This window comes from Stenella coeruleoalba, assembly GCF_951394435.1.
Source record: "Stenella coeruleoalba genome assembly, chromosome: 17".
Taxonomy (NCBI): Eukaryota; Metazoa; Chordata; class Mammalia; order Artiodactyla; family Delphinidae; genus Stenella; species Stenella coeruleoalba.
Genome location: NC_137163.1, coordinates 8,148,632 through 8,170,692, shown reverse-complemented (window position 1 = coordinate 8,170,692; position 22,061 = coordinate 8,148,632). Strand labels below are relative to the sequence as shown.

Below are 22,061 nucleotides of genomic sequence, written 5' to 3'. Positions count from 1 at the left end.
GGTCCGGGCTCCTGTCAGTGGCCTACGACCCTCTCTGGGTCCTGGTGACGACCTCCTCCCTTCTACCACTCAAGCGCCAAGCTAGGAACTGCCCAGACCTTGACAGAGGCAGGTAAGACAGTCCTTACCCGACTTGGTCAGGCTTCCTGCTCTGTCAGCCTGGAGGAGGGTGGAGGCTGACTCTTCTCCCTCTGGAGGCCTTTTCATGGACTCCTCAGAGGTCTCCCGTTCGTCCATCTCCTACATCCCGCAGCCCTGGCCTCTGAGACTCCCTCCCTCCTCAGCCCCCAGCATGAAGCAGCACGCCCCCAGCCTCTGCCGTGGAGCTTCTCACCCCTCCAGGAAGCCCAGGAAAGTCTTTCCCCTTTGCAGGCGGGGAGCCTTGCTGAGAATGAATAAGGAGGGAGAGGGAGGGAGGGAGAGAGAGAGAGAGAGAGAGAGAGAGAGAGAGAGAGAAAGAGAGCGAGAGAGAGCGAGAGCAAGAGAGAGAGACAGAGAGAGAGACAGAGAGAGAGAGAGAGAGAGAGAGCGCGAGAGAGAGAGCGCCAGCCACGTGGGGTGCAAACAGCTGGGAGCCTCCAGCTGTAAGTGCCTTTGGGATTCGCTCCAGCTCTCCAGCTGTGGTCACCTCACTCTCCCCGGCAGCTTCCGGCCAATAACTAAATGTGGCAGGAGCAGCCGGGCGTGGCCATTTCTGTCCAACATGCCCGTCTTCCGTGGACCGTTTTGTGTGCCTCTCTGGGCTGGCCTAGGCATTCTCACAGCTGCACTGCAGTCTGAGGCTCCTTTTAACCAATCCTCCTTCCTCGTTTTTCAGATGTCAAGACTGTATCTAAAGTCTAAAGCCTTTCCTACTCCTGCCCCCTCTCTTCATCCTTCCAAGCCACTACCCCCAATAAACCTCCCACACTCTAACTCTCTCTTGGTGTCTGCCTCCTAGAGTAGCCAACTGTCACAAACTTCCTCAAGGACCTTCTAGCTTCTGACCGCTCCCTGGTCCCAGGCAACGGCCGTGCATCTTTGGTTTCAGCTATGGGAACACTCCACTTCCACATACCAATCCTGCTCTGGTTGCCATTGCTGCAGAACAAATTCTCCCTACGTTTAGTGGATTACAACCATTTTATTTTGCTCACAATGTTGTGTGTCAGAGTTTGGGAAGGCTCAGCAGGGTGGTTCTCACCTTGACGTTTCTCATGCAATTGCAGCCAGGACTGGACATCAAAGATGGTGCACTCCTATGTCTGGCAGGTAATGCCGTCAGCTGAGAGTGCTTCTGGGGCAATGGACAGGAACACCTCCTGCGGCATCTCCAGCATGGCAGCCCCAGGGGAGCTGGACTTTTTACATGGCAGCTGGATTCCCCCAGAGAGAGTGTCCCAAGAGAATCAGATGGTTGTAATATGGCCTTTTCTGATTTAGCCTTGACAGCACATAGTATCATTTTATCATTATGCTGTAGGTTGCAAGCAAGTCACTAAGGTTGGTCCATATTCAAGATAGGAGGGCAGAGACCCCACCTCTTGATGGGAGGAGTGTCAAATAATTTGCAGACATCCACAATGACCAATTTGACAACGGCAGAAACCAACAGGGAGCTCCTTACATGGCACTATACCCCAGGGGACCATCCATCACCTGCTGGAAAGTCGATTACACTGGAACACTTCCACCCCTCATGGAAAGAGCGGTGCCTTGTTCTCACTGGAATATACGCTTCTTCTGAACATGAATCTGCCTTCCTTCCTACAGTGCTTCTGCCAAAGCCACCATCTGTGGGTTTACGCAGTGGGTGCACTATTCACTGCCACAGTACTTCATGGAGCACCGCCTCTGGCCGAGGAACTCATTTTCACAGCAAATGAAGCATGCCCGTGGAGTTATATCTAGGGAATTCGCTGGATTTACCATGTTCATCATCATCCTGGAGCAGCTGACCTGGTAGAACAATGAAGTGGCCTTTTGAAGACGCAGCTACAGGGCCAGCTGGGTGATAATACCTCGCACGGGTGAGATCATGTTCCCAAGGATAAAGTATGGGCTCTGAATCCCTAGCCAGTATGTGGTGCTATTTCTCCCAGAGTCAAGAAGCGTGGATCTGGGATCAAGGGATCGAAATGGGAGAGGGTCCTCTCACTAACACCCATAATGATGAACTGGCCAGTTTCATTCCTGTTCCTGCAACTTTGGGCCCTGCTGCTTTAGAGGTATTGGTTCCAGAGGCGAGAGCATTTCCACTGGAGAACAAACAGAACTGCCTTCTGACTGCAGGCTTTTACCACTGCCTGACGGGGTCCGTGTTTGTACATTTCACTGCCTTGTCACCACCGACCCCTTGATGAACAGAGCAGGTCCCAGGGCTCAGGAGCTGCTGAGTAAAATATTTGCTGATCAGAACCTGATTTAAATGCTAGTAAATCATGGTCAGAGTGAAGATAGTTTTCGTGTATTGTATGTGGAATATTGAGCTCATAATGTTCTAGATAAAGAGGAGGTGCAAGTATTTAAAACGTGAAGAAGGAAGTAGGGGAGGGAGAGTAGGATGAGAAGGAAGGCGAAGAAAGGGGAGGAGGGAGAGGAGTAGCGGAGCAAACAGGGAAAGGAGGCTGGGGGAGGGAGGGAGCGGAAATGCACAACGTACAGTGTCAGGCACTTCAGACGGTTCATCTGGAGACAAACCTACATACACGGCAAGTATTCTTCCTCCCCAGTCACAGATGGAGCCACTAAGGCGCGGGGAAGTTCATGCACTTGCTGAAGTTTCATCCAAAGCGACTGAAAGGGAATCTGACTTCAAGGTGTCTCATTTCCAACCTCATCTTCTTGCCATTATACCTCGCCATCAGAGAAAGCAGACATGTCATGAGAAGAAAACAGAAACACTGCTTAAAATCACCTGAAAGCATTCCAATTTGATCTGAAATTACAATTTTAACTTCCGAGCTTGACCCGTCTGCCAAAGCACAGGTTTAATAATCTGTGCTTTAATCCACGACTTCATCTATCTGCACAAGCAGGCAATTCTGGGATTTATAATCAGCGTGTTTCTATAATAGTTCTGTGATTTACTGAACATTTTCCCTAGCCAACACTTTACTATAGACAAATGATGTTATAGCATTTTGAAGGTACACATTTTAATTGTAAACTGGTTTGAGAATATTAATGTACAAAGTAGGACCTAAAACATCGGAGGAGCCATGTTGAAAATAACTGTGTTTACCCCAGAAATAACATACATGCACTCTCTGCACTGAGTGCACAGTCGGTGCAGCCTGAAGTTTTCAAATCAACGGAGGCACTTCGGGATTATCTTCAAAGTCTGGATCTTCCTCGCTTGGTATGACTTTGGGTTCAGCTTGAACTCTTCTGGGCGTGTGTTTTTTCGCTTGAACTATGTTAGCCACATCAGGGAAGGCATGCTTGCTGGGATCTACTTCTAGTCTCTCCATTTGCTGGCTTCTACAACAAAAAGGGCAAAGGAAATTGAGATATCAGTTTTAAGTAAATTTCAGGTAGATTCAACTCATTCATTCATTTGTTCAGCAAATATCGGCAAGTACTATCCCTGGAGCATGGAGGCAAAGATAGGACCCCATCCCTGGTTTCAAGTAGCTTAGAGCCTAGTAGAAGCAAGAGTCGACCCTTGGAGAAATAAAGTGCTAGAGAGCGCCGCAGGGCCGTGCTGACGTGCAGGCAGGTGGAGGAGAGGGCAGCGGGGAGACTCTGCTTACCTAAGATTTTTTTGATAATTGAAATGATACAGCAGGCCATGCCCCAGAGCCAAGATCAATAATAGAATCACACCAGGCAGTTCTCACTCCTGAATGGAGCTAATCAAGCTCCTGGACCCTGCTGCTTCAGACCACTCAGCCTGCACTACAAGTTCAGGTGCACGCCAAGCTTAGCCCACAGTTTCCCCTCCCACAAGGAACCACTCCTCCGCCAGCACTCCGTCCTTCCAGTGATAGCTGGAGTGAAACAGACCCAGGAAGCAGCTCTGCTGGCCACTGAGTCCCCTTATCACCGTCATAGAGAAAACTCTAGATGATACAGTCACAGGGCTGCTTTTCTGGCAATTTCCATTCCATAGGCCTGGAGTTGGACCCAGTAATCTGTATTTATATAAAGTTCCTCCAGGGATATCGATGATTTAGAAATTATTTTGGAATCACCGCACCATTAATTCATTCAGTTATTCAACAGATATACCTTAAACGCCGACTGTATTCTAGTTGCTGTGCTAGACACCAGAAATAGCATGGTCTGTGCAAACAGACAAGCTTCCTGCTAACATCTAGGAGTGCAGTGTTGTGCTCAATAGAAAAGTTATCATATCGTCATGTAATTGTCTCATTACCGACCTGTTCTCCCTATAAGACTGACATCTTTGAAGCAAAGGTATTGTCTTTTTCATCTTGTATCTTTGGCGCATAGCTTTACCGAATAAATAGTTGTCGAATAAATGAAAAAAAAAGTTATTATTGTGGATTAACGAAATTAAATAAGAAATTATCTCTGCCCTAAGGAATATCACAGTCAGTCTAATCCAGGAGCTCCAAACCCATGTCCTCAGACCAAACTCGTGCAGCAGACACAATGTGGTGGGGGAAGGAGGTCCGATTTTCTTTGGAAAGTGTAAACTCTGCTGTTCTTACAGCCCTCCCGCTCATTCCTGTAACCTGCACAGCCCTTGAAAGATCTGACTTTTTGATTCCTTAGTATCTTGACTAATACTTCTGGACCTGCTGAAGAAAAATACAAAGTATACAAAGACTATAAAAGGGCATTTTCTGAAGTCCCAGATTGTACACTATAAACAGTGTTAAGAAGTTACAGTTTTCAAAGACTTGCATTACAGTCACTATTAACTATAGCGTACTTTTTAATTCATCTGTTCTTATTAAAAGACTATGATATCTATGGCTTAATTAAGTAAATATCTAAATTCATCTATTATAATTATGTTGTCCTTGACTTTGAGGAAAGCAGCCCATCTCAATTGTAGGCATATCTCTTGGGCCATAATTTCTGGATCTCAGTAATAAACTATGAGCTTAGCTAGTATGTATATAGTTATCTGCAGAGCCCCTGCTTCAGATGTTGTGAGGAATAGTTTGCATGCAGGGCTTTAATGACTCATGAATCTCTGGGCCTGAGGCACCTGAGGACCACACTGGTCCCCAAAATAAAGAGGAGAGGGGCTTTTCTCCCTGGCTGCTTCCTGTCCCTATGTCACAGGCCTAAAGTGACAGATGCCCATTGCTGGTTTTACCCACTACCTGGCTGTCAGACCAGAACCTCTGGCACCTACTAAGAATAGCTGGAAGACGGAATGAATAAATTTATTACCACGGAAGAAAGAAAGAAAATGTCTAAAATCAGTAGGCAGTAGGCGTAAAATACATCAACGATTGACTCCTTCTATTAAAGAACATAAAGAAATGATAATCTGTTGGGCTAGCTTATTTGGACCGAAGACTCCCACTACCCACGAAAAACTTTACTGAGATCGTGAAAGATGTGGTGAGATAATTAGGATCCACAAGGTCAGAATTCAGTGAAAGGAGGAACCCAGAAAGGGGAATGGAGTCCTGAGACCACCTTTGCCCTGAGGGCATTCGGTGAGCCCCTAAAGTCAGGCTTTGGTCTTGCTGGATGTACAGAGTCTGGGGACAGAGGGCCAGGCCCTGAGCGTACCAGGTGGGCAGTCTAACAGGATGCCCTCTCCCCAGTAAGGGTGCAGTCCCAAGGGGCTTTCGCCTCCCGTGCGAGTGAATGAGAGGTAAACCCGCTCTGCCCACCTCCCCAGGTGCCCCAGTGGGACAGAAGAGGGATGAGTTGTCACCACAGGCTGGCAGTTCCATGGGTTTATAGCAGCTAAAAACCAAACAAACCAACCCTCAATCTTGAACTTAGACTGAAGTGGTTCTAAACTAGCAGTGTCTTTAGGATCTGCCCCAAAGCACACATCAATGCTCCCTGGCAGCGCACCTCCTGGACCTCTGAGAAGCCCCCAGCAAGGCAGCAGATCACAGGAAAGAGTAAACAAGCACTCAAGTAAACGGGCACTCTGCATAAGAATCAGCAGAAGCAACAAGAACAGAAATAGAGACGCAACAACTTCAGATAGTGACTAGGAAAGCATGAGTTATAAAAGCACTACACTTACGTTTAAAAAAAATATTCCAGACTTGAGAGTAAAATGCTGAAAACTTTCGGTCCGGAATTGGCAATAAGACAAAGATGCCTGCTATCACCCTCTTTTCAACATCGTACTGGATTTTTTCCCTATGCAGTCATGCGCGAAAAAGAAAAGATACAGGTTTGGGAAGAAAGAAAGCCATCATTCTTTGCCATATATCATCAGGGAAACGGGAGTTAAAACAACAATGACATACCACCACACACCTATTTAGAATGGTCCAGATTCGAACACCGACAGCACCAAACGCTGGCGCGGATGTGGAGCAACAGGAACGCTCACACATGACTGGTGGGGAAGCAGAAGGGTGCAGCCCCTTCAGAGGACAGCTCGGCAGCTTCTCACATAACTAAACATATTCTTACCACACGACCCAGCAGTTGTGCTTCTCGGCACTTACCCAAAGGAGCTGAAACTTTATGGCCACATAAAAACCTGCGCAGGATGTGTATAGCAGCGTTATTCATAATTGCCAAACAACTGGAGCAGCTAAGATGCCCTTCAGTGGGTGAATGGATAAATTAAACTGTGGTCCATCCAGACAATGGCATATTACTCAGCATTAAAAAGAAATGAGCTAGCAAGCCATGAAAAGACATGGAGGAACCTTAAATGCATATTACTAAGGAAGAGAAGCCAATCTGAAAAGGCTACGTACTGTATAATTCCAATTACATAACACTTTGGAAAAGACAAGATTATGGTGACAGTGAAAAGACTAATAGTTGCCAGGGGCTGTGAGTGGGGAGAGCGGGATGCATAGGTGGAGCACAGAGGATTTGCAGGGCAGTGAAACTACTCTGTATGACACTATAGGAGTGGATACATGTCATTATACATTCGTCCAAACCCATAGAACGCACAACACCAAGACTGAGCCCTAACGCAGATTACGGATCTGGGTGCTAACGACGCATGGATGCAGGCTCACCAGCTGTAACAAATGTTGCACTCTGATGGGGGATGTGGATAATGAGGGAGGCTGCGCCTGAGCTGGGGCAGGGAGTATATGGGAAATCTCTGTGCCTTCCACTTGATTTTGCTGTGAACCTAATAAGACTGCTCTAAAGAAGAAAGTCTAATTTTTCAAAACGACACCATGAGGAGAGTAAGAAGGCAAGCCCAGGAATGGGCTACGTTTTATGGTCCTGCTTCCACCACTCACTTAACAACTTTGTGATCTTGGACAAATTGCTCTATCTCTTTGAACCTCAGTATATTAGGATACGAGGATTTATACTGCAGTTATTTTGAAGAGTAAAGATAGCGCATAGCATCATATAGCACAGGGTAGGGACTCAGTACTCAGTAAGTCCACTTTTGAGGAAGTTGTGTGTTTTCCGTCATCGTACAGTGTCACAGGACCACAAGAGTTCACTGGGTCAGTGACCTTCCCCCCAAACATGACCCCATCTGGTCCCAGTGAACATAACTCTCCTTCCCTTCATCTTCTCCCTCTATTCACTCTGTCTCCACAGCATGAGGAAAGGACCACTCAGGCTATGAGAGGGTTGAGGGGCCTATTCCGACCTCCCTGCCCCCAGTTACCGCTGCCTCTGTAGTCCCTTCCCCCAAACCAACAACCTGCCTGACCCCGTGCCCATGTGCAGCATTTACAGGTGGCTGTTAGGCTAATGGGTTGCCCAGCCAGAAGCTGAGATAATGTGTGTAAGGAAGTTTGTCAGTGATTAAGGAGCACCACAAACAACCTTCCCATCGATAGATTATGAACGGTCGTCAGGTGATCCTTTCTCAGTAACGAAAAAGAAAAAGAAAGGCTTTGTGAAAATACTGCAGGAGGTCCTCTTATGACGAATTGTGCTAGGATATCTCTAATCATCAAGTGTAATCACAGTAATGACGGTTTTCCTGGAGTCTTGAAAACCAGCTCCAAACTTTGGCAATGACTTGGTTTCCAATCCCTGTGATTCCTCATAAATTAGATTCGAACTCTTTACATGTGTTTGATGCCACTGGGGGTTAATTATGACCGTGAAGATTCATAGTAGTCCTAACACCCTTGATTCTCTGTAAATTACACATGTATCTGAAATGGAAATCACTGAGCTGGGAAACATGAGAGTGGCTTTCCAAGGTTAAAAACAGCAACCCGCTTTTCAGAAGGAATTCAACTCCATACCTGTTGTTTAAACAAACCCCGTGTTTGAAAATCTCTACAAAATTTGACAGTTGTCTTTGAATATATACGAATGCCTGACTGCTTGTATTATGCGAGATATAAATATAGTTCCTGTTCAGGTATTTTTATAGTGGCAATTCTAGCATATACATTTGTATCTCAAAGATAGTTTGCCTTGGTCCAAAATAGAGTCTGCCGTCTGGACGGTACGAGTCTGGAAATCACGGCAAGGAGAGGGAAGGTTGAAAGAGCTGGGATGCTCATTCTAAGGAAGAACTGAGAAATAATGAGAGCTTTGTCTGAACTACTCTAAGGATTGTCACTGCTTGTGGGAAGTGGGCTTTGTTCTGGGGTGTCTCTGGGGGCAGAGCTAGAACCTTCAGTTAGGAATCAAAGAGAAGCTTTCAGACACTGGGGGAATATTGAGAATGCCACGAATATTCTCTTGAGAGGGTGAGGATCCTGTTGAGAAGGAAGCTTAAGCCAAGGCTGGAAGGTGACCTATGACTCACAAGAGGGCACACACGGGGCCTTTTGGTCCTTGCAGCCCTGAGGGTTTTGGAATCTATGACGTGACACAGGTCATAAAAGGGAGGCGGTGAGCAGCGTTAGGAGCAGGGCTCAGCAGAGTTGTCCCAACAGGTCACAGCTACATGACCTCCTGACATTCCAAACTCCTCCCTCCCTCATTTTCCTCGTCTGTAAACTGAGGGTAAAAATTGTGAGGATTAAATGCGTTACTATGAGTAAAGCACACGGAATGGTGCCCGATACAAAGCAAGTGCCCGGTCAATGCAGCTGTCGGTGTGGCTACTGCCACTTTTATTACTGTCACCGGAAGCTGGAACCTAAATATACACAGATCTGTTTCCGAGCCCTGCAAATCAAGAGTCCAAACATTAATGTTCATGGTATGAATCCTTTTTGAACTTTCAGTCACTGTACCTATGTGGAAGGTGCATTCTAGGCACCAAATGACAATGAAGAGAACTCTAAGCGAAGTTAAGACGGGCTGAGGGGAGGGCACCTTTTGTTCGTCTTCTCCCTGCTGCTGTCCGGCGTGCTTTTCACTGGCTTTGATGTTCCTTGACAACCTGTGATTATCTCGCCCACCTAAAACAAAAACACAGGACATAGTTAGTGATACATTCTCTCTGATACATCTTCAAAAATATACACTATATATTTTTTAAATGCTAAAACATTTTAATTTCCACTACATATTCCATGAAAGAGTCTGACTTTAAGCCCCTACATGGGGCATGAGAAAGCTCCAATAGTCGCCCTGTATCCATGGGGATGCGTGCTAAGACCCCCAGTGCATGCCTGAAACCACAGATAGTACCAAACCCTGTATATAGTATGTTTTTTCCTTTACACACATACCTGTGATGAAGTTTAATTTATAAATTAGGCACAGTAAAGTACTAAAAACAATAACTAGTGATAAAGCAGAACAATTACTGCAATATACTGTAATACATGTTACAAAATTGTTCAGATTTAATACCTTTTCCATCTTAACTAAGCACCTATCACTCACTGTGGCCATAAGTTTTGCAATTTGAGGTACGGCGGCAAAACCAGCATGAATTTCTTTTTCCTTCCTCACAATTTCACGGGTAGAAGATTCGTTCATACTGCAGATCTTAGTAACCTCAGCATATGCTTTACTTTCTTTCCTTATTAAGTCAGGAACTTTCACCTTTTCAATTAAAGGAAGCACTTTAAGGCTTCTCTTTCCTCGGTTTCAGTTACCCATGGTCAACAGTCTGAAAATATTAAATGGAAATTCCAGAAATAAACAATTCATATGTTTAAAACTGTGGGCCGTTCTGAGCAGCATGATGGAATCTTGCACCATCCTGCTCCGCCCTGCCCAGAATGTGATGTGAATCATCCCTTTGTCCAGTGTATCCCACCAGTTCCTTAGTCACTTAGTAGCTGCCTTGGTTATCAGATCAACCGTGCTCGGGTTCAGGTAACCCTTAGTTTACATAATGGCCTCAAAGCGCAAGAGTAGTGATGCCGTTGGTCAGAACCCCAGAAAGCCTAGCCCATTGTTTATCACGTGTATGCTTCAATACATGGACGGTGACTGAGCAAATGAAGCAAGGCATCCTTGTCTGGGGGGACTATAGCATCAAATCTGGGGAGGTGAGTGTTCTTATTGCCCTTGATGGCAATCCGTCTCCTATGCGGTGGTACAAGCAACCGTTGTTTTAGATACTGCGGTTGTATATTTTTCCATCATATTTTATAAAAATTCAATCTGTGTGTGTATGTGTGATTTAGTTCAATCCCTTCCCACAGACCTCATGGGAGGGCCTACGTGCAATGCAGCAAGGAAAGGTCTGCTTAAACACCACCCTTTCAATCATGTATTGAACACCCGACGAGGGAAAATACCTTTAAGCATGACCAATGGTTTGTGTGATGGCCAGACTTTTGCTGAGACTCCAGAAGAGAAAAAAACAACAACAAATGCCGCATGTACCAAACACAGGAAGTTTCAAGGCTGGAAGAGTTTGTTCAGAAACATCTTTTAAAAGGTATATTCTGCATAACAAAAACATGTAGAAGGAAACCATGGAAGAGCGAGCAATGGAAGCCACCAATGCAGTGTTCACTGGATAATTAGAGGAGGTGACTCATGGAAAGGATCGCTCAGTGAAGCATGTTTTTATCATCAAACGAGGTTTGCTTTGGAGGCAGCTAATTCCGAAATGATGTATTTGCTATGTTTTAAAGTCTATTTCATGCCAATTTTACTGCTTTCCATTCATTTCTTGCTGGCCCATGATGTTACATTTTTGGATGTTCATGTGCCAGGGTAGGAAGGTTTATGCTATTTTAAAGTGAAAACTTAAACGTTGTTTTTTTTTTCTTTTCTCTGATTGAACTAGTGTGATGGGTACAAATATTTCCCCCATGTTCCTGGCCTATCCATAAAGAAATGGAAATGCTTTTCAGTTTCTATCGATGCCAGTTCTGGTTTATTAAGCCACATTAATGTCAAATATGAGGGCAAGGAATGACATAGTTGAGGAGACTAAACAGAGATGCCTTGCAGTTGAGGGAGCAGAGGGCGGTAGTAGGCGTTGGGGTAATGAAAGCTGGCACCTTCCTCCTGGGGTGTCTCGGGGGTGAGTGGGGTCAGCAGGACCTCCCTCCAAGAGGCATGGCGGCAGGCTCTCGGGGAGCAGTGCTGTCCAGGAGAATTTTCTGCAATGATGGAAACGTTTCGGGCTGTCCAACACGGGGCCCCAGAGCACTCGCAATGCTGTTAGTGTAACCGAGACACTAAAGTTTTCATTTTATTTCATTTTTAAGTAATTTTAATTTCTACTGACCAAGCCAGAGAGATGGGAACATGACCAGAGTGAGCCCCAAACCTATGCGTGGGCTGCCCAACTCTTCTTCGGGAGTGAAGGTCATCCATCCATACCAGTTACCCCTAATTTATCCGAGGTCCTTGACCACATGGCCTTTTCAGTTCTGGAACTCTCTGCTCCTTCCTTGACATGCCTGGGACCTGGAACTGAGCGTGAGAATCCGGAGCCTGTGTTTCAATCTCTCTGATCAATGTGGGGTGTAGGCTGCTCCCTTAGCCCAACTCGGGACGACTTATCTAAAGGACCACGTGAGCCACAGAGCTTGGGCAGGCAGTGGCTGGGGCCTCTGTCAGGCCGGCAACGCAGCTCAGCTTCTCCCCTTTCCCAGTCCTGCTTCCTCCCCTCCCACAGGTGTGGATCCCCAGGCTGCTCCCCAGCAAATGTTCTGCAAGCGCACCTCCATCTCAGGGTCTGCTTCTTGGGGAGCAGTGGCATCTGAGAGCCTTTTTATTTTTTAATATTTTAATTACATTAAATGAGACCAATGTTACTTAAAATTCATGAAAATGTCAACTTCAAGAAAAAAGGCTTTTGAGCCCAAAGCACAGGTTTTGTATTGCTTCGTGCTGTAAATGCGCTAATCAGAATGGGAGCACATGCATAATTAGAGTCTTACAACACCCCAGCTCTAACACTGCTATTTGTCCCATAATAAGCTCAGACAAAGATTCTCTGTGTTTATGGAAATGCAAATAGAATCGCAAATTTGGAACTTTTCTTCACCAGGAATTTGCTATGTACCAGAATCTCAATGTGTTGCTTATTTTTAAAAGATATTTTCAGCTCATTTAGTTTCAAATGTTCTTTTAAGTTTAAAAGTTAGGGGGAATTAAGAAATCAGCAGTAAGAAAAGTATTAACACCAGCATTCATATTGACACCAAAATTCATCTTAACAACAATATTTATATGAATAGCAGGAAACACTCTTCTGATAAGAGATCTAATTTTCCCAAGTAGGGACCAAAGTTCAGAATTCCAAGGTACTGAAATAGTAACATGTGGTTTCCCTCTATACCTGCAGCCTAGTGCTACTCTTCCTCTAGAAAACGATGCTCATTAACATCAAACTTCCTATTCACTTGTACAAAGTGTGTTTAGGGGTGACTAATGGGAAAGGTGTAAGGGCCAAAATATGTTTAATAAATTAGACAAAGTGGAGCAAATGGTTTCCTGAATCCATAGAGGGAAATGTAAGCAACTGCTTGGAAATTCAATTGTGGGATAGGCACAAAGGTACAAATTAACATTTTAATAATATTAGGTTATTTTAACGCATAGATTCATGCAATTGAAAGTTGGGAGTGAACGTGGAGGTAGGAATTGAGTCCCCTTTAGTTCAGAAGGCAAATGACCCTTCAAAAGGCTTTCGTGAGAGCTGGTTCTCCAGCCTTGGTTTAAATAGCACCGTGGGATGGAGTCCCTTTACCTCCCTGGGGTAGCAGCCTACACTGAGACCATCTACATTTACCTTAATGTACGTGGCTGCTTTACCAACCATAAAAGTTACTAATGCCAAGAAATCCAGACTACCTACATGAGCTGTGTACGAATACAGTAAACAGACGTGAGGGAGAGAGACCTGCCTCCTAATCCTTATTTTTAGGTTGAATCATAGAAATTACCAACATCTGACTATTTTTTATAGGTTTAAAATTTTTTTTTATTTTATTTTGCGGTACGCGGGCCTCTCACTGCTGTGGCCTCTCCCGTTGCGGAGCACAGGCTCCGGACGCGCAGGTTCAGAGGCCATGTGGCTCACAGGCGCAGCCGCTCCGCTGCATGTGGGATCTTCCCGGACCGGGGCATGAACCCATGTCCCCTGCATCGGCAGGTGGACTCTCAACCACTGCGCCACCAGGGAAGCCCTAAAAATTTTTATTTTATAATTAATTTATTTTTATTATTTTTTATTTTTGGCTGCGTTGGGTCTTTGTTGCTGTGCGCGGGCTTTCTCTAGTTGTGGCAAGCAGGGGCTACTCTTCATCGCAGTGGGCTTCTCATTGTGGTGGCTTCTATTGTTTCAGAGCACAGGCTCTAGGTGCACGGGCTCAGTAGTTGTGGCACACGGGCTCAGTAGCTGTGGCTCGCGGGCTCTAGAGCACAGGCTCAGTAGCTGTGGCGCACGGGCTTAGTTGCTCGGCGGCATGTGGGATCTTCCCAGACCAGGGCTTGAACCTGTGTCCCCTGCATTGGCAGGAGAATTCTTAACCACTGGATCAGCAGGGAAGCCCCCTATTTTTGACCTAGAAAACCGTGATTTTCCACGGTTTAGCTTAATAGTTATTTACATGAAGCTAAATAAGAATATGTAAACAATCCCTCCATTTCAGATGAAGACTTGCTAGTGGGAAGTTAAAAGAGTGAATGGACAAAGAAAATGGAGTACAATGGAAGATATTTGCTACAAAAGAAAATGTAAACAATTGACCTTTTAACTTTTTCTTGTGAATTTCCCCTTGCTTCTTAAATAATAGTATTCAGGACAATGTGAGGTAAATTTCTCTTTCTCTTGGATTTTCATTTTGTATCACAGTTTCAACAATTACCTTCATTAAATCTTCTCAAAGAAATATTTACTGAGTATCTATTATGCACCAAGCATAGGACTGAGCAATAGATAGGGAATGATAGATTTAAAAATTATCCCTGATCATCTCATGAGGAATAAAGACACAAAAGCAATTAAAATACACTAAGAGGGCTTCCCTGGTGGCGCAGTGGTTGAGAGTCCGCCTGCTGATGCAGGGGACACGAGTTTGTGCCTTGATCCGGGAAGATCCCACATGCCATGGAGCGGCTGGGCCCGTGAGCCATGGCCGCTGAGCCCGCGCGTCCAGAGCCTGTGCTCCACAACGGGAGAGGCCACAGCAGTGAGAGGCCCGTGTACCGCAAAAAAAAAAACAACAAAAAAACCAAAACACTAAGAAAGTTCAATTGATAGAAATATGCACAGACTCTACAGAAGCCCAAAGGAGGGAGTCAGACTGGGCGGCATGGGGAGCAGTGATCAAAGAAGACTTACTAAGGATGTGATATTTGATGTGAATTTTAAAGAATAAGTGGGAATTTGCCAGAAGATGGAGATTATGAGATGAAGATTATATAAGGAATTAAGAACATTCCAGAGAGAGAAAAAAGCATAAACAAAGACTGGAAGGTAAATGATCACATAAACGAGCACCGAATATTAGGCGGATAATGGCTAGAAATAAGGCTGAAGAACTAGGCAGAGGTCAGATCTTGGGAGACTTTAAGGTGTTTGGACTTTGCACAAGAGGTGATGGAGACTCTTGCAGTATTTTTTTTCAGTGACATAGGTATTCATCTCAGCTGAAAGAGCAACATTCTAAACGCACTTCCTATTTTCATTAGCCGAAGTGCGTGATGTTAACAAAAATACTAAGTCCAGTGGAGTGACGGCTTTTGAAAATGTCTCTTTCCTCACTAGATAAAAATATAATTTTATTTCTTTTTCAACTATTATAGTCAAGTTCTCCCCCACCCCAACTCTACTCTGAAAATACTAATGACATACAATCCTGTTAGGAAACTGTCTAAATGTGTGTAATGGCCAGCAAACTGATCGTAAGAACACTCGTAAACTGTTGGCTAATTTAGCTGTTCTTTGGGGCTTTCATTCACCTACAGACTCCAGATATATGCATATTTCTCTAGCTGCCCGCTGAGTCTCATGAGGTAGGTTTTGAACTCTGCATTCAAGATCACCGAGTACCTATACATCCTTGTCAAAGGGGACATTTGCATGAAGTAAAATCCATTATCCACAGCTGCCCAGCATGGAGGAACATGAATGTTAACATGAAAATTAAAGGGAGATTCTGCTTAAATAGATTCAAGATTTATGAATTGGCTTTTACCCTCTTCAGTCCAGTAGTTTAATGAGGGTGTGCCACGGTGCCAAACTCACAGTACAGGTTTTGAGCCTGTTTGTCGTCCTATCCATTTCTGGCCCTGTTCTGTTTGTTACAGGGAGATGGAACCCTGCAGGCTTCGTTCGTTATCAAGCTTCCCATGTCATCTGGCTTCCAGCTGGGCTTGGCCAATGGGAAGCATTGGCGGGAGGCAGGGGGACCAAGAAAGAGAGACTTCGGGTGCTTCTCCCATGATCTCTATTCACGTGAGCAACTTCTCCAGCAGTGGCAGAGTCTACCCTGTGGCTGCCCAAGGCACCTGCTGCAGGTCTGGCTTCTTCCAGGGGACCCTAGGGCGTGGTTTCTGCCAACATCACCTCCTCCCTCTGTCCTGGGAGTGGTGGTGGCCTGTAATGTTACAAATTTCAAGGTGGTCTTACTCTCCCTTCTTTGGCATCTCAGATCTTCTGCTACCTATGCAGTACATTTCCTGAATTCCTCCTATAAATTCCTGCGCAAATTTCCTGTATACATAATTTTCAATACTAAAGTGTTTCCTGATTTTCCATTAGATACTTATTGATTTACTCCATGCTCTCAAACTGCGGGGTGCTTGTTAAAATACACGCTTCCACATCACCTAATTAGACTATGCAGATAGTGGCCTGGGAATCTAGTGTTTTGAACAAACTCTCTCCAGGTGATTCTTAGGATCAGGCAAGTTTTTTTTTTTTTTTGCTGTACGCGGGCGTCTCACTGTTGTGGCCTCTCCCGTTGCGGAGCACAGGCTCCGGACGCGCAGGCTCAGCGGCCATGGCTCACGGGCCCAGCCGCTCCGCAGCATGTGGGATCCTCTCGGACCGGGGCACGAACCCGTGTCGTGCATCGGCAGGCGGACTCTCAACCACTGCGCCACCAGGGAAGCCCCAGGCAAGTTTTGAAAACAGTTTTAGCTGATCCCACGGCTTCTAGCCGTTCTGGATGCAATTCATGTATACAACCCACATTTATGGGATGCCTATAACATCCCAGGAACAGGACCAGGAGCTATGATGCTACGGTGAACCAGAAAAGCATGGTCACTGCACTGATGAAACATCCCTCATCATCACTAAAATGATATACTTTGATCTATAGATGAGAGATAATAATTGTATAATTACACACAGTCATTTAATGGACTGATTTTAGATATTTAGATGGTTTACAATGTCTCATAATTATACTATGGTGTCTACCTGTATACATTAATTGCTATCATATATCCATTTTATTAGGAAAGTAAAAAATTAGAATTATTAAGTCATAAAGTACTTTTTAAGCTTGATATATGTTGACAATTTTATTTTCGAAAAGATTACATCATCCTCTATTTCCTCTAGCACTTTATTAGAGTACTGTTGAACCTTCACAGGCATGGAATTTTATTGATTGTTTTGCTAGAAAACTGGTAGCGGTTCTGGAAAGGGGAACCAAATAGCTGGGGAAGAGGGATGGAAAGGATGTTTGCTTTACTTGTAAACTTAATACTTTGGAATTTTGTCCTGTAAACACATTATCTACGTATTGTTAAATTATTTAAACAAGGAGGCCATGAGACTGAGGGAACTCTAATACCATAGACGTTTTTGTGCTTCTTTTGTAACTGTGATTTACCTCTTTTCTATTGGGGTTTGGTATTTTTCTGAAACACTTCCATGAATTTATATGTAATACTGATATTATATCTTCTTTGGTCTTTTGTGGTGTTTTTCCTCGGCAATGGGACATGTCAGCATTTGAAAAACTGTATATTGTCTTGTTTATTAGTTTACTGTCTGTTTTCCTGCCACTAAAATGTAAACCCCAGGAGGATTTTCTGTGCTGGGTACATGACAGGCCCTCAAAAATTATTTGTTCAATGAATGAATAAATGGATGAAATATAAATGAACAATAAATGTTTATGAATGGTGGTTTTTGACATACAGCTTTGGTTAAAGTAACCAAAACTATTGCTTTTCCTTGGTGATTTCTGCCATTGTTAGCCAATCTCTGCAGAGAATAGAAGTAAATATTTACCTTATCTCCACTTATATATTTATTTTTATTGAAGTATAGTTGATTTATAATATCATATTAGTTTCAGGTATACAGCATACTTTTATTTCTTTCTAAAAATATTTAAAAATAATATTTAATTCTTTAATCCATATGAAATTTATTTTGGTATAAGATGTGAAATAAGATGACAACCTGATATTTTCCTAATTAACCAATATCTCCCAATCTTATATAAAAATTAATTTGAAATGGATCATAGACCTAAAGGTAAAAAAGCTAAAATGATAAAGCCCCTAGAATAAAACAAAAGAGAATATCTATGAATCTAAAGATTTCATGGACATGAGATAGGAAGCAACAATCCAAATAGAAATAAAATAATTCATATTAGCAATAAATCTAAAAACTTCATTTTCTTACTGAATTAAAAATAATAAGCAAGTGATTGGCTGGGAAAAATGTCCAAAAAACACAAGCCGTGATAAGTAGTTTTGGGGTTTCATTCTTCAACTAATATTTATTTGGTACCTAGAAGACAGGTACTATTCCAGACACTGGATGAATCAAGGTCTCTATGATCATGAACCTTACACTTAGATGGCGAAGACAAACCATACAAAACTGAACAAATCAGATTGTTTCTTACAGTGATAAATACTGTCATAACAATAAGCCAGGTAATATAACCGAGAAAGATGACTGACGGAATGTAGCTGGCCACGTTAGCACTGATGATCAGGAAAAGTGCCTGTTTAAAGGAGGCACTTTGTATCACCTGTGTGATACAAAGGAGACAGGCGTGAAAAGAAAAAGGGCGCAGAGTGCACTGAGCAAGAAAAAAACCAACAAGTACAAAAGTCCTGTGGTGGGAAGTGAGGCTACTGTGCTCCAGGAAAGAAAAAAAGCCAAGCCTGGGCCCTAATGAGAAGAGGAAAGTGGAAGAAGAAGATGCTAGAAATGCAGGCAGATGCTAGCTCGTACGGAGCCTTCAGGGCCACAACAAGGAAATGTGAATATCACTCCAAGTGCAACGGGAAGCCATTGGTGGGCTTTAAGCAGAATAAAATGAACTGATTTATGTGTTTAAAATGTCACTTTGGCTTCTGCATGGAGAAAGAAAGGGTGGAAAGAACAGAATCAGGGAAAACAGGGAGAGGGCATCAGAGGTGGTCTGGTTGGGTGATGACACTGGCTTGGACAGGAGTGAAGAGGGAGATGGTGACAAGTGACTGGATTCAGGGTACATTTGGGCAGTAGTGCCAACAAGATGTAGGTTGTGAGGGTCAGAGATATGTCAGGGATGCCTCCTAGTCTTTGACTTGGCCAGCTGGGGAGATGATGGTGCCATTTTCTGAGACAGGAAAGACTGTGAGGCAAAAAGATCTGCAGAAGGAAATCATGGGTTCACTTAACCACTTTAAATTAGTCACGCCGATTACAAATTGGTTTGTCAGTCGGCAGCTGCATGTAAAGGGTCTTTGATTCTAAAGCCTGTATAGTTTGCTAATGTTTACATTTTTAACTTTCCAAGTAATATATATTTTTTATTCCTTTTGTGGTTTAATCGCATTTTAGGACAGTATTTTGAATTTTCCAATTTTATTTGTTGGTTTACCCTATTTCATACACAATTTTATTTCTATTGACTTGTAATTAAATGTAATTTCTATAATTTTTCATTTGGAAATTAAAGTGAACTTTTCATAGGGTTTTGTTAATTATGAAGTTTTTAAATGATCTTAATTATATTATTCAAATAATAAATGGTCCTACATTTTGTTGATCATATCAAAGACAGAAATTGGTCATAAATCTTCCAGTAGAGCTGATTCTGTTGATTTTCCCTATGTTTACAGGAACTTACATTTTAAACACTTAAATAATGTACATCTAATAAATATAAGGCAGTGGATCTTTATTTTATATTATTTTTTGTTACTATAGAATAATCCTGTTCCATTAAATGCTTTTGTGCTTTAAATTTTGTCATCTCTGATATTAATTTTGTCATAACTACTTTAATTTTGCTTGCATTCAGCTAATAGGGCTTTATGCATTCTTTTCTTTATACATTTCCTGTGTCTTTTAGATTCTTGTAAACTGTATAGCATAACTGATTTTACATCAATTACCTTCCTACAGATTTTCTTTTTATGTTTCCTTCCTCATGCTTTCCAATTCCATGTAACTACTGACTTTTGTTTGCATTTATTTTCTGTAATACTTTGTAATTTACCTATTTTTATTTAATTCTACTCAGTTTCCCTAAAAACATTTATATTAAATGTTAACATGAATAAAGTGTAATATATATATTTGGGGGTTGTGAAATAGAAAATATTTATATGTTTGTTCTCCCCACTCACACTTTTCCAATTTTCACGTTTTAATCTAAGTTGTATAAATCACATTGTTTTCTTCTTGTACCACCTTCACTACTTCTTTCAAGGAAAATAATAACTTTTGGAATCTTTTCGAAATCTTATTCAAAATAATTAAAGCTATTTCTATAAGATTATAGACTTTTAGACTAATACTTTAGGAAGATGACAGTGTCTCAGTAGCCAAGGACTCATGGGTGAGGGATGTAACGGGGACTGGGGAATGAGAAGCCCTCATTAGGTCTTCAGTTCAACGTGACATAGCAGGAAGATATCACAGCCTCAGTCCTAACCTGCAAAAGGATATCTTTAGGTGTCACATCTTCCTTCCACATTCAGTACACATCTTCCTTTTTTTTTGCATTTCCAAGACCCTACCATAGGTGCCTAGCACATAGTAGGTACTCATTAAAATACATGGAATATTTGAATGAGTGAATGAATGAATGAATGGCAACAGATTAGAACTAAGAGCAAAGACCCCTGGAGATGCTTATTCCTGCCTATTCTGTCTACAAATGGGGAAGAGACAGGAGTTCCGTGGGCTGCAGCTTCATGCATGCTGGGCTCTGTTGGTGCTGGGTCCAACTAGTGGAGGAGAGATTTAGGGAACCATAGAAAATCCAAGCAGCTATGACTGTGACAGTAGTCTCTGAGTTAGTAACATAATTTCAAGTTTAAGCAGAAGAATGAGAAACTACTCAACAAGTGTCTGAGTCTGTTTGAAACTGGGACTTAGAAACTGGGGCATGGGCAGGTCTGGGTTTGCGGCGGTGACAGTGGCTTCAACAAGGAGACAGGACCTATCATTTATTTTTCGTTTCCACAGTAATTTTCACAGTGCTTTATTCATACTAGGTACTTAATAAATCTTTCATAAATTGAATATTTTAATTGATTAATAACTCATTAATTGTCTAAAGTTTTTCAGAATTTTGCAGGAAGTTTTCCATTTCTGAGTTCTACCACCTTATTTCCATGGTGTGGCAAGCCAAGCATGCTAAATCGTTCCCTCATCTGGTTAATAACTTCCACATGGTTTATTTATGGATGCGGCATGTTTTTCCTCCACCATCATTTTGCTTAAGTATACACATTTAATGTCTTCACTCATGCTTCATCAGTAATTTCTAAAAACGTCTCCACTTTTTTTTCCTTCATAAAACTTCCAAACTCTCTAAGCCCATTAGATAGCAACCTGTCTTGACATAAGCCCGTTGTGTGATCTGGAAGGGAGGGGAGGTGTGTCAGTTACTGGCTGAACAGTGCCCTTCAGTGAGGCCCTGCCCCACAAATGACATAGACGACTGCCTAGCAATACTTAAGTCACCTTTAGAAGAACTGGGGCACTTGAAAATTAACCACCTTCTTACATATTTCTGGTGTTCATATTTATTAGTTAATTATCCATAATACTGGTGTCGAACAGTTAAACGTGCAAAGCTCAGATTCCTGCAAAGGAATACTATTAATATAAAACTTTGGAATCAATAAGACTTCTTTATTTTCCTCTGGCATTAGAGGAAGTTAGTATTTATACCCAAATTTACTGCTGACATTTTAACAACTTCATGATTTGTTAACTGTTCTGATTGACTTCACTAAGAAAGGCACATAATTCACTGAGCCTGTTAAACAAAAATATTCCTTTAAAGAAAACAAGCTCTTTTTTCTCTTTAAAAAAGGCCATTAATCCACAATTAGAAAATATATAAATTATTTAAAAATCTTTGAACAGATAAAAATACCTGGATAAGTCAAACATTTTTGAAGTATAGTCTATGTCAAATAAAGACATAATTGGTAGCAAAGAAAATTTAAATTTTTGAAAAATTGATCAGAAAAATAAGAAGGATAAGAATACTGGCTTTGATTCCAAAGATACCCAAGCTGTCTGAGGAAGAATTTTAAAGGTGCAATTACTGACATTCATATGTAAAATCAATATTGACAGTTGCACAAGACAGCTTCATGGCTCTGAAATAAAAGGAGAAAAAAATCTAACTATCAAACGGTTCCTTCAA

The 22,061-nt window shown here is 42.6% G+C and overlaps 1 protein-coding gene across 2 annotated transcripts in view; it reads right to left on the bottom strand.

Moving 5' to 3' along the window:
- DNAAF11 (dynein axonemal assembly factor 11) overlaps positions 1 to 22,061 on the bottom strand; it is a 75,593-nt gene that overhangs the window by 1,008 nt on the left and 52,524 nt on the right. Inside the window, exons 11-12 of one of the 2 annotated variants that reach the window (XR_013824670.1) lie at positions 9,373 to 9,458; positions 2,642 to 3,462 (exon numbers count right to left, since the gene is read on the bottom strand). Coding sequence is in view for 1 of the 2 variants with exons in the window: in XM_079902183.1 (XP_079758309.1) it covers positions 3,285 to 3,462; positions 9,373 to 9,458 (264 nt within the window). In the remaining variant the exon portion in view is untranslated. Of the gene's footprint in view, positions 1 to 2,042; positions 3,463 to 9,372; positions 9,459 to 22,061 lie in introns of those variants that run through there. The other variant, XM_079902183.1, reaches the window with a different exon arrangement.